The 12,311-nt window shown below is 42.9% G+C and overlaps 1 protein-coding gene across 1 annotated transcript in view; it reads left to right on the top strand.

Annotated features, from left to right (window-relative positions):
- Positions 1-247: 247 nt before the first annotated feature.
- Positions 248-12,311, top strand: part of brf1a (BRF1 RNA polymerase III transcription initiation factor subunit a) — a 133,485-nt gene continuing 121,421 nt past the window's right edge. Inside the window, exons 1-3 of the mRNA XM_040041591.1 lie at positions 248-908; positions 2,047-2,255; positions 6,332-6,412. Of these exons, the coding sequence (XP_039897525.1) occupies positions 2,072-2,255; positions 6,332-6,412 (265 nt within the window). The 5' untranslated portion in view covers positions 248-908; positions 2,047-2,071. The remainder of the gene's footprint in view (positions 909-2,046; positions 2,256-6,331; positions 6,413-12,311) is intronic.

The raw sequence follows: 12,311 nt of genomic DNA on the forward strand, positions 1-12,311 counted from the left end.
ATATATTTATTCATTTTCACGTTTTCATATTGAGATTTACGTTCACATCTATTACCAAATGTTTCTTGTCTCATAAATCTTAATATTTGTATTGTTAAAAATTCTCTGGTTCTGGTTCCAGGATGCATATAGTCTATAAACTTTAATTTACACTAATTTAAACTTTTCGATTGCTCAATGGATAATGAAAATATACAACCGAAACCATATCCACCCTATATAACAATAAATTTAGCTTATTGCTCTTTTTTTAAATACACATAGGCTGTTGCTATTGTTTAGCCTAATTGTGGGTTCAAGATGTTTAAGTACGCCCAAATGCAACAGAAAGGTTTGATATGAAAAAAAAAAAAACACACATGAAGGAAAAACGAAACGGATATGGGACACTTTTATTTTATTATATTTCCTGTTAGTTTGGAAACCGGCGACAGGGGACGTACCATAATACAAATAACCTCGGTTATCATATCTATGGTATAAACTTTTTGTATGAAATATATTTCAATTACTGATAATCTTTCGTCACACAACATATAGTTCACTCAAAATGAATATCAAAAAGGTTCTAAAACTTAATGCTCTGCGCGACCATGATTTGAAATAAATATAATGTTGACATAGTAACACCCCTCACGGCAGAGTTGGTCTCGCCCGAGTTCCCTGGGCATCAAACGCACATGTTTTCACGTCGGGTGTGTTGTGTTAAGGATTGTTCCAGCGTTAACAACATTTCTGAAATATCTGTTTGTTGTCACGCTTCTGTTTGCTCTCCAGAGACTACATTTATAAACAGTGAAGCACCACAGTCAATGAGAAATACTTTCAAATCAGCGTCTGTCGAAAACACTAGAGCCGAGGAGGCTGACTCGTGGCTGCATGCTGCCGCTGACTTCACCAGACTAGAGGTATGAATGCTGTCAGCACACATTATATGTGTGTGTTTGTGTAGCCTTTCGTGACGCTTCTTTATTTCGGATACGCATGACTTCGTGTTGGTATTAGCATGAGTGATCGTTGCAGCGACTTTGCCGGTAGCAGCGCTGGGCTAGCTTCTCGTTCCTTGTTGTTAACAGCCCCATGTGAACAGTGTGCTGCTCATTCGGCTAACAACAGTATCAATTAATCTAATCAAAAGGACACAAAGAGGCGAGACAATTCAGGGAGTAGTGAGTCAGCTTGTGCATTGAATAGGTCTCGCTTTTAGGCAAGAAAAGTTAGAAAAACCCGAGTTAGCCGGCGGCTGCTGACCAGTGCCACGTAGCTGGCCGGCTAATGGGAGGAGAGCCGCGAGCAAGTTGTTCACAACCGCTGCAGGAGGCTGCATCATGAAACCAACAAGATGGACTGCCAGTGGGAGAAGCACTACCCTATAGACCTCTGTAATCCGAGTAAAAGTACTGATACAGCGGGGTACAATTCTCTTTTACATGCAATAGCCTCCAGTATTCGAGGGATTACCCTCCCAGGGGGCCACAAGTTAGAGACCACCTGTGTTGTGTTGCGCCCTGCTGACCTCATGCTTGGATTACTGAACAGGGAGGAGCTCCGGGAATTTGAAAGTGTAATATAATATAAGATTTAGCATCAAAACATGCATACACTTGACGATCCGATACTGTGTGCAAAGCAGACAAACTTGGACTCCTCAGTTATTATACGTGGTGATTTTAAGAAAGCAAACCTCATCCTGGAAGTGCCTAAACACAGCTAGTTTGTTACATGCTCGTCCAGATCCCTATTACACTACAGTAGACAGTGCTAATCACATGGTCCCTGTGACATAACTGGTAACATTTCTTAACAGAATGTCAATCCAAAGACCCAAAGTGATTATAAAATTTTGCAAACTGCCCAAAAAGAGAGGCAGCATAACTGCACACATGTATAATCAAAGGTACAAAAAACAAAAGATGTCAGTGGACCACAATGAAACGCATACCGACTACAGAGACACAAGGTGGCTCCTTTCCTCTATCTATGTAGGGAGCCAGTTATGTACTTAAGCTACTTCCTGTATTTACTGGCCTTATCTTTTCCCATAAGGCTTTGAGACTTGAGGAACGACACCATGAGCTCCAAGGTGTGTAAGAACTGTGGCAGTTCGGACATTGATGTCGACCATGCACGCGGTGATGCGGTATGCATGGGCTGCGGCTCTGTGCTGGAGGACAACATCATTGTGTCTGAAGTGGAGTTTGTGGAGACGGGAGGTGGAGGGTCGCTGGCTGTTGGACAGTTTGTCTCTGCAGAAGGTGAGAAAGACAGGACATTTGCTGCCTGTTGCTCTGCTGTCTCTCTAGATCTACTGTGGATTTCTTTCCTGTGTGGGTTTGAGCTGAACCAATACATGAAGGACAGACTAGTGGACTCACTGACTGGACAGTTTGCATGAAAATAGGGTTTTCTATTGTGTACATGTGTACTCGAATTATATATCCACTGTACATAAGTCAAAATGTGTGCAAATAATTCCCGAGAGCTGAAAGCTCAGCCTTCTCACTACTATAAGCTTTGTTTACCAGGGTCAGCCAATCAGAAAGAAGAACTGCGCTCTTAAAGGGCCTCAAGGTGCTTTTATATTGTAAGGTAAAGAGGCTACAATAATCAAGAGAAACCCCCAACAATCAGATGACCCTGTATGAGCAAACACTTGGCTGCAGTGGGAAGCAAAAACTCCCTTTTAACTGGAAGAAATGTGTGATAGAGCCAGGCTCAGGGAGGGGCAGCCATCTGCCAAGACTGTTGGGGTTGAGGGGAAGGAGATGGGACAAAAGACACAGCCATGTAAAGTAAATGCAAGCTCAAAAAGAAAAAGTGCCCAGAGTCATCATTTGCTTACAGATTGGGCACAAAGATTAGACACCTCCTCACATGCTGTACACATGTCTGAAAGTTGTGATCGGTTCAACCAGACAGTGATTTAGAGCTCCAAGGCACCAACAGCACACACATGCTCACGATGTTCAGTTCAGTTACTCGATTTAACAAAGCTAAAGCCGGGCGCAGCCTAGTCAGCACTCACCTTTCGCCCTAACTTTACTGTGCACCTGTTGTCAATAAAAGGTAAATATACAATTCTCTTATAAATGAGTGAAAAACTGGAACTTTTCTGTTATTTCATGGAATATTAGCAATGAAAATGTAATTACTTCAGGTATGTATTGGCTTCGTTGGTTAAAAAAAACAACAACTGTAAAATGTGACAGCTGCAGTGATGGAGAGAAATTTGAGACTTAACTGCATCTGTTTTGCAAAGTTGTATAGAGGGCTGGACTGGAAGCTTTGGTGCGCTGGTTCTCGTCCCAAGATGCATAGTTAACACCACTATAAGAGTTGCTTAGACGAATTACACTCAGTTCTCATAAAAGAGTTTTAGCTTTTGAAACCAAAACCATTTTTTTCTAAATGGGGAAGCATGGGGGGTCCAGGGGGGAAAACCTCCCGAATGAGAATAGGAAAGTTGCATAGAAACAGGCTGTGGCTGACTTTTGTGCGTCTTTATTATGGTTGCCATGGGCCCGTGGGATACCCAGGTGCTCGTCGCTGTCCTGTATATTTGCAATTCTGCCTCCTGGTAGCTACAGTGGGGCAAAAAAGTATTTAGTCAGCCACCGATTGTGCAAGTTCCCCCACCTAAAATGATGACAGAGGTCAGTAATTTGCACCAGAGGTACACTTCAACTGTGAGAGACAGAATGTGAAAAAAAAATCCATGAATTCACATGGTAGGATTTGTAAAGAATTTATTCATAAATTAGGGTGGAAAATAAGTATTTGGTCACCTCAAACAAGGAAAATCTCTGGCTCTCACAGACCTGTAACGTCTTCTGTAAGAAGCTTTTCTGTCCCCCACTCGTTACCTGTATGAATGGCACCTGTTTGAACTCATCATCTGTATAAAAGACACCTGTCCACAGCCTCAAACAGTCAGACTCCAAACTCCGCCATGGCCAAGACCAAAGAGCTTTCGAAGGACACCAGGAAAAGTATTGTAGACCTGCACCAGACTGGGGAGAGTGAATCTACAATAGGCAAGCAGCTTGGTGTGAAAAAATCAACTGTGGGAGCAATCATCAGAAAATGGAAGACATACAAGACCACTGATAATCTCCCTCGATCTGGGGCTCCACGCAAGATCTCATCCCGTGGGGTCAAAATGATCATGAGAACGGTGAGCAAAGATCCCAGAACCACACGGGGGGACCTGGTGAATGACCTGCAGAGAGCTGGGACCAAAGTAACAAAGGTCACCATCAGTAACACACTACAACGGCAGGGAATCAAATCCCGCAGTGCCAGACGTGTTCCGCTGCTGAAGCCAGTGCATGTCCAGGCCCGTCTGAAGTTTGCCAGAGAGCACATGGATGATACAGCAGAGGATTGGGAGAATGTCATGTGGTCAGATGAAACCAAAGTAGAACTTTTTGGTATAAACTCAACTCGTCGTGTTTGGAGGAAGAAGAATACTGAGTTGCATCCCAAGAACACCATACCTACTGTGAAGCATGGGGGTGGAAACATCATGCTATGGGGCTGTTTTTCTGCCAAGGGGACAGGACGACTGATCCGTGTTAAGGACAGAATGAATGGGGCCATGTATCGTGAGATTTTGAGCCAAAACCTCCTTCCATCAGTGAGAACTTTGAAGATGAAACGAGGCTGGGTCTTCCAACATGACAATGATCCAAAACACACCGCCCGGGCAACAAAGGAGTGGCTCCGTAAGAAGCATTTGAAAGTCCTGGAGTGGCCTAGCCAGTCTCCAGACCTCAACCCCATAGAAAATCTGTGGCGGGAGTTGAAAGTCTGTGTTGCTCGGCGACAGCCCCAAAACATCACTGCTCTCGAGAAGATCTGCATGGAGGAATGGGCCAAAATACCAGCTACTGTGTGTGCAAACCTGGTAAAGACCTATAGTAAACGTTTGACCTCTGTTATTGCCAACAAAGGTTATGTTACAAAGTATTGAGTTGTATTTTTGTTATTGACCAAATACTTATTTTCCACCCTGATTTACGAATAAATTCTTTACAAATCCTACCATGTGGATTCATGGATTTTTTTTTTTCACATTCTGTCTCTCACAGTTGAAGTGTACCTCTGGTGCAAATTACTGACCTCTGTCATCATTTTAGGTGGGGGAACTTGCACAATCGCTATTCCAGGGCAGAATTGCCTGATTTGGCTAAAAAGAAACATGATAACATTTATAATGGAACAATGTCAGACCAAAATGCACTCTAAAAGCTCTAATCTGCAGAATTGTCACTTTGGACTAAAGAGTAACAAAGAGTGTGCAATTAGTGCCAAATGAAATCTGTTCTAAATGCTGCTTGTGGCTGAAGGTGATCATGTGGATCAAAATGCTCCACTGCTGGTATAAATAAAATACTGATGGCTTTGGGTTTGTGTCTAATGATTTTACTGTTTACACAGTCTGACTACAAGAAAACTGGACAAATTCAACTGCTGACATCAAAGAAGCATAGACTGCATAAAAAAGATGGACTTTGCTACCAAGGTCTGAAAAGTGGCATCAGAACCTAAATGGCTTAAACCTGCATTCTTTTTCATGGCCAGTAGATGGCGATCTCTGTGGTTTCCACAAGAGATTTGGTCAAATAAAAGTGTGAGAAAGAGCCTTACTGTTCACTCTCACTCTGTATGTCCTCAGTAAACTTTCCCAATGACCTTATGGTCTTAATTGCTGGGTTTGTGTCTTATTTAATACAATGTGATGTTTAATTTGTAAAATATGGTTACACTGGAGTAAAATAAGCTATAACGGAGTGTTTACTTTTGGTTGGGGGGACAAGCTGTTTGTGTGAGTGTCGAGGTGTGGGACGTGATTGACCTGAGGCGCTGACCAGAGGGCAGTGGGCGGGTGCAGATGGTCACCTGTGATGGCCCTGGTTATAGGAGGATCTGGCGATGGCTTCTTAAGTGTAAAGAAATGAAACTGTAGTATTTACTTTTTGTTTTAAAGCTGCAGCAGCGAGCTAAAAATTGAATGCAAAAGCTGTTTTGATTATAGATGATTGTGGTTTTCTGCCTTTATGTGTGACTGTGAAACATGGAAGTTTTCTGCTTTATTTTTTTCATGTTAGTTAATGAAAAGTCTGAGTAAACTCTGTGCTTGGTGGGACATTGTATAAATTTTTAAATATCAAACAATGAAGATGATAATGCTAAGACAGGAAATTTGGCCATCTATTTCCAGGAATAACGGCAAAGTTCTTGTTTCTAAATAACTAAAAAAAAAAGAAGAGAGAAACACTTTTTGAGTGTTTTGCTGAAAATCTGTTTCTGTGCATCTTCTGTCCTTCAGATGGAGCCAGACATCCATCCTTTGGTGACGGGCACTTCTCAGGGATGGGCAAGGCATCCCGAGCTCAGACGCTGCAGAGAGGTGAGTGGCCATTAGATGGCACCACACTCCACCTTAAAAGCCTACGGGAGTTTAAGGTGCATGGTGTAACCTCAAGTCAAAAGCAGTTGCGGTGCTGTGTGAAATATAAATAAAAACATAATGGTTTGTTTGCAGATCTCATAAACACACATTTAATTTTACAATAGAACACAGAAAACTGAGACTTTACTACTTAACAACAAAAAGCTGAAAACGTAGGCACTCCAAAGAAAGAGCTGGAGCATTGTGCGCTGGCAACAAATCAGTAACATGACTGGACATAAAAATAGCATCTTACAGAGACAGAGGACCTCCACATTCACACATTTACAAATAGTAGAGCAATTTCAGAATAATGTTCCTTAGTGTAAAATTGTCATGTCTCATAATATCATACAAAGACTGAGAGATGCTGGAGAAATCTGTGTATTAGATGGCTTGGATGTTGTGTGCTTGTGGGACTGCTTTAATAACACGCATAATTCTCTCAAGCAAATCAGCGGATTGTCTCAAGAACTCAAACACAAATCCCCGTGCCAACCATAAATGCAGATTGAAGTTCTGTCATGCAGCGAAGAGGCCACATGTGCACACGCTGCCTTCTCTGGGCCAAAGGTCACGACTGAGGAAAATGGAAGCTGAATTGAAATCAGCCCTCAGTTCAAAAGCCTGCATCTGTGATAGTACGGAGGCGCTTCAAATAGTTGTTGAAACATCTGTATGCTCTATTGTTTATGAAATATAGGTTTGAGATTTGCAAGTCAGTGCATTCTGTTTGTATTTACATTGCACGTGGTATTGCTGTATACTGCAAACTTTGTTTTCTTCATTTGCTTCTTTAGTGTCGGGATCACCCTTCAACACGTGATCCGAGGTTGCGTTTTTGTGTGTTCATGCAAAATGCAGCTTGGGCAATAAATGAAGGAGGAGACGACTTTAGGTCTTTTGCACGGGCATCAATAATTCATTTAATCTTATTTCATGTCGAGCGTAAACTTCTCCTCTGAAAGCAGCTCCGTTGCAACACGTTGGTGTCTTTGACTTCACTCGAGTGATTAAAGTCTTTATATTTTCAGAGGAGGTTTACTTTGAATCATTTTATGCTGTTTGCTCAAAGCCCTCCTCTCGGAAGTGCAGCTTTGAGCCACAGCAGCAGCTTGCTTTCGATTTACTTTACAGTATGAAACTATTATAGTGTTTGTTCATTACACCCAGCACTCAGCAGGGTTATGTACCAGGAGAGTTCACAAGAACACTGTAAACCCCAAAAGACAGTCCCAATAAGCAGTGTGTGTGGTCAAGCTTTTTACGTGATAAAGCTTTAAGTTTGTAAAAGTTGTGAACAATAATAAACTGTCATCTAGAACAAGTCTCTTATGGGGTTTTTGCCTTTTAAGGGAAAACTGTGAGGCTCTGTTTGCAGACACCAGTGTGGGTTTTTATCAATCACTTGTATCCATCTGTGATATGTCGTACCACATCATTGTGACTCAACCTCAGCTTGTCATTTAGACCAGCACATGCATGCTCATGTGATTGTGTGTTGTCAGGCTTGGTGTAAGTGACGGTTATTTCTGTACGGAAGCTGCTTTTATTTAGTTGAAAATCCTCATCTATCCAATATGAGGTTGTGGGAGGGGGCTGGAGCTATCCCAGCTAATGTTGGGTTAGAAGTGTTTTAAAAGGTCATTTTACATAAAAATGTGTTGAGGCAGATAAAGTTTTAACAGCAAGAAACTTCAAGCAGAAGCAGGCTCAGGGAGGGGCTGCCATCAGCTGTGGGTGAGGGGAAGCCTGACTCTTCAGCTGCTAAATTTGCTAGTATTTTAAAGGCGTTTTTTCACTTGTACAGTGGGGCAAAAAAGTATTTAGTCAGCCACCGATTGTGCAAGTTCCCCCATTTAAAATGATGACAGAGGTCAATAATTTGCACCAGAGGTACACTTCAACTGTGAGAGACAGAATGTGAAAAAAAAATCCATGAATTCACATGGTAGGATTTGTAAAGAATTTATTCGTAAATTAGGGTGGAAAATAAGTATTTGGTCACCTCAAACAAGGAAAATCTCTGGCTCTCACAGACCTGTAACGTCTTCTGTAAGAAGCTTTTCTGTCCCCCACTCGTTACCTGTATGAATGGCACCTGTTTGAACTCATCATCTGTATAAAAGACACCTGTCCACAGCCTCAAACAGTCAGACTCCAAACTCCGCCATGGCCAAGACCAAAGAGCTTTTGAAGGACACCAGGAAAAGTATTGTAGACCTGCACCAGACTGGGAAGAGTGAATCTACAATAGGCAAGCAGCTTGGTGTGAAAAAATCAACTGTGGGAGCAATCATCAGAAAATGGAAGACATACAAGACCACTGATAATCTCCCTCGATCTGGGGCTCCACGCAAGATCTCATCCCATGGGGTCAAAATGATCATGAGAACGGTGAGCAAAGATCCCAGAACCACACGGGGGGACCTGGTGAATGACCTGCAGAGAGCTGGGACCAAAGTAACAAAGGTCACCATCAGTAACACACTACAACGGCAGGGAATCAAATCCCGCAGTGCCAGACGTGTACCGCTGCTGAAGCCAGTGCATGTCCAGGCCCGTCTGAAGTTTGCCAGAGAGCACATGGATGATACAGCAGAGGATTGGGAGAATGTCATGTGGTCAGATGAAACCAAAGTAGAACTTTTTGGTATAAACTCAACTCGTCGTGTTTGGAGGAAGACGAATACGGAGTTGCATCCCAAGAACACCATACCTACTGTGAAGCATGGGGGTGGAAACATCATGCTATGGGGCTGTTTTTCTGCCAAGGGGACAGGACGACTGATCCGTGTTAAGGACAGAATGAATGGGGCCATGTATCGTGAGATTTTGAGCCAAAACCTCCTTCCATCAGTGAGAACTTTGAAGATGAAACGAGGCTGGGTCTTCCAACATGACAATGATCCAAAACACACCGCCCGGGCAACAAAGGAGTGGCTCCGTAAGAAGCATTTGAAAGTCCTGGAGTGGCCTAGCCAGTCTCCAGACCTCAACCCCATAGAAAATCTGTGGCGGGAGTTGAAAGTCCGTGTTGCTCGGCGACAGCCCCAAAACATCACTGCTCTCGAGAAGATCTGCATGGAGGAATGGGCCAAAATACCAGCTACTGTGTGTGCAAACCTGGTAAAGACCTATAGTAAACGTTTGACCTCTGTTATTGCCAACAAAGGTTATGTTAAGTATTGAGTTGTATTTTTGTTATTGACCAAATACTTATTTTCCACCCTGATTTACGAATAAATTCTTTACAAATCCTACCATGTGGATTCATGGATTTTTTTTTTTCACATTCTGTCTCTCACAGTTGAAGTGTACCTCTGGTGCAAATTACTGACCTCTGTCATCATTTTAGGTGGGGGAACTTGCACAATCGGTGGCTGACTAAATACTTTTTTGCCCCACTGTAGTTCGTTTATTCTGGTCCGAATCAGTTGGTGAGTTTGTAAACTTGTAGCTTTTTCCCATGGTTTGGTTTGTTTTCACACAGAGAAAAATCCAATTAAACCAAACGGCATCACTGCAAACCACGTGAGGATGTTCAGTCCCCTTATTGGCCAGATGTGTCAGGGGTGGAAGAAAGAACCACAGCTGGGATTAAAAAGACTAAACACCACAGCTGTGAAAGCACCCCAACTTCTAGTTTTTGTGTGTGCTTACTGTTTTGATGTTATGCCTTTTCTGGTAGTACCCAGCAAGATTTTTGTTTTAGTGTTTTCTGTGAAAACAGCTGAGTGTTGTGGTGAAAACACCACTGAGAGAGCAGCGATGGTGAGCCAAAACAGTCTTAACAGTGAACTTAAAGTCACCATCATGTGCTGTAAAGCTTTGAGGAGCTGCACATTTTCTGTCACTTAACCAAGTGACGTAAAAGCTCACCTTTCTGAAAGCAGAGTGTTTCTAGTACATTTGAGCATGCTCTCTTCATCCGAGGTGGTGTGAGAGTTGTTCCAAATGGGAATATCAGTATTCACTTTGACTCCAGTGTCCCCCCAGAATGGATTTTTTTTTTTCTTTTTCCTCTTTTGGATTTTCTTTGTGTGTAGGATAAGCTGCTGTCAGCTGATATTATCAACCTGTCATGCTCTAAATTGAAGTGCTGGGGGCCCCTGTGGGAACCTCGAGGGGTCTTGGTGGGTGTCCCTGGAGCTCTTGCTGACACGGGACTTTAGTCTAAAAACGCATCAGCAACTTGCAGACACAAACAAGCAACCGCTTGGCTGCTGGCAGCCGGACAGAGAGCCCAGACGTCGACTGCCAGCAGCTGGTTACCGCAGCGACGACCGTCTGCTCAGCTGATGATGTTTAATGCGACAGAGCCACGGAGTCACAGGGCTGTCAGACTGCAGCAGGCGCTGAGTAACGGCAGTGTGCGCATGGATGCAGGGGATTAGCAGGGAGCGATAGGAGGGTGTGGATTGAGGGATACTGCTGTTAAATGCTGCGTGTGTGTTTTGTAACTGGGTGAGGATGGAGGCTTGTATGTAGGATGTTTCTACCATGCTGTTTGTGTATGTGTGTGGGGCTTTATTCTGCTGTCACATGGAGTCTGAAGGATGGTTTGAACTTTTAGGAAAGGATAAGCTTGCAGCTTATACATGCTCATCAGCAAGGAGATACAGTGTGGATATAACTGGGAACAACATAAGAGTATAAAAACACCTCGCTCTGTTGTCAAACAACTTGGGTTTACATTAAATACCCTGACGCTACGGGGGGCAGCCTCGTCCATGTTTTTACACTGAACATCATCATGTGGTGGAGAGGAAGCAGGAGGATCTGCCCGGTCCCCAGCTGAGGTCAAGATTAGTTTTCATACATAAAGCCTTGATTACTGAGTGACCTCACTGTGCGAGTCCACTGAGGTCTGCTTGGTACGAATCGCGTTCATTTGATCATCACAGTGAGTGCGAGAGTGCATGTCAAAATAGTGCCTGCCCTCATGTTGGTGACCGTGCAGACCATGTGGTCCACAGTGCACCAACTACACATGGTGGCAGACTTCAAGTGGACTTGGAAGTATAGCAGGAATGACTACTTGGTCATCAGATTTCCAGCTGTGTGTGTGTCAACAGTGAAGTATAATCAAGGCTTTAACTAATGATGTTTATTAGGGGTGCAACGATACACAAAATTCACGGTTCGGTTCGGTTCGATACTTTGGTGTCACGGTTCGATATTTTTTCGATACAAAAAAATGTTCATGCCTTTTTAATTTGTCATTTATTAAAATTATAAATATATATTTTAACTCAAAAGTACAGTTTTTAAATTTAACCCTAACCCTTGTGCGTGTTTTTTATTTTGACAGCGAATGCGCACCTGCGGACCACTTATGTGCAGCCCTGGTTATTTAGCTCGTCATATTGCAGCCACAGAAATTCTTTTGTCCATGAAACCATAAAGCTGCACTTTGCCTTATAGTCTGATTTGTCATAACTTCTCCGTTTTGTGGTAAGCTTTTCTTTGGCTGTCACTTCTTCACCCTGACCTGTCTTATTTGGCTCAGCAGAACTAAAATATATATCTGTCTGTGAAGGTTCTCAGTCATCCAGGTCATCGTAGTCAAATATAAATCCTGCTGCTTTTACACACGCACTCACATAAGCTCAGCGATTCTCTGCGCGATCAACCTCTCACATGTTTAAGCTTGCTGCGGGAGATTTCACTTGTCATGTTTGCATAGTAAGCTAACAATTAATAAGACGATGTCAGAGGAATTGGTGCACAAATTATCATCACTCACAGATCAGTGCTGTCGCTCTCTATACACAGTTCGCGCGATTGCAAAGTGAAAGCAAAAAAACAAGCGCAAATTCAAACGCGATTGCAATATGTCACATATTGACAGTGG

Source organism: Simochromis diagramma, unplaced genomic scaffold (assembly GCF_900408965.1).
Source record: "Simochromis diagramma unplaced genomic scaffold, fSimDia1.1 OVJJ01000304.1, whole genome shotgun sequence".
In the NCBI taxonomy this organism is placed as follows: Eukaryota; Metazoa; Chordata; class Actinopteri; order Cichliformes; family Cichlidae; genus Simochromis; species Simochromis diagramma.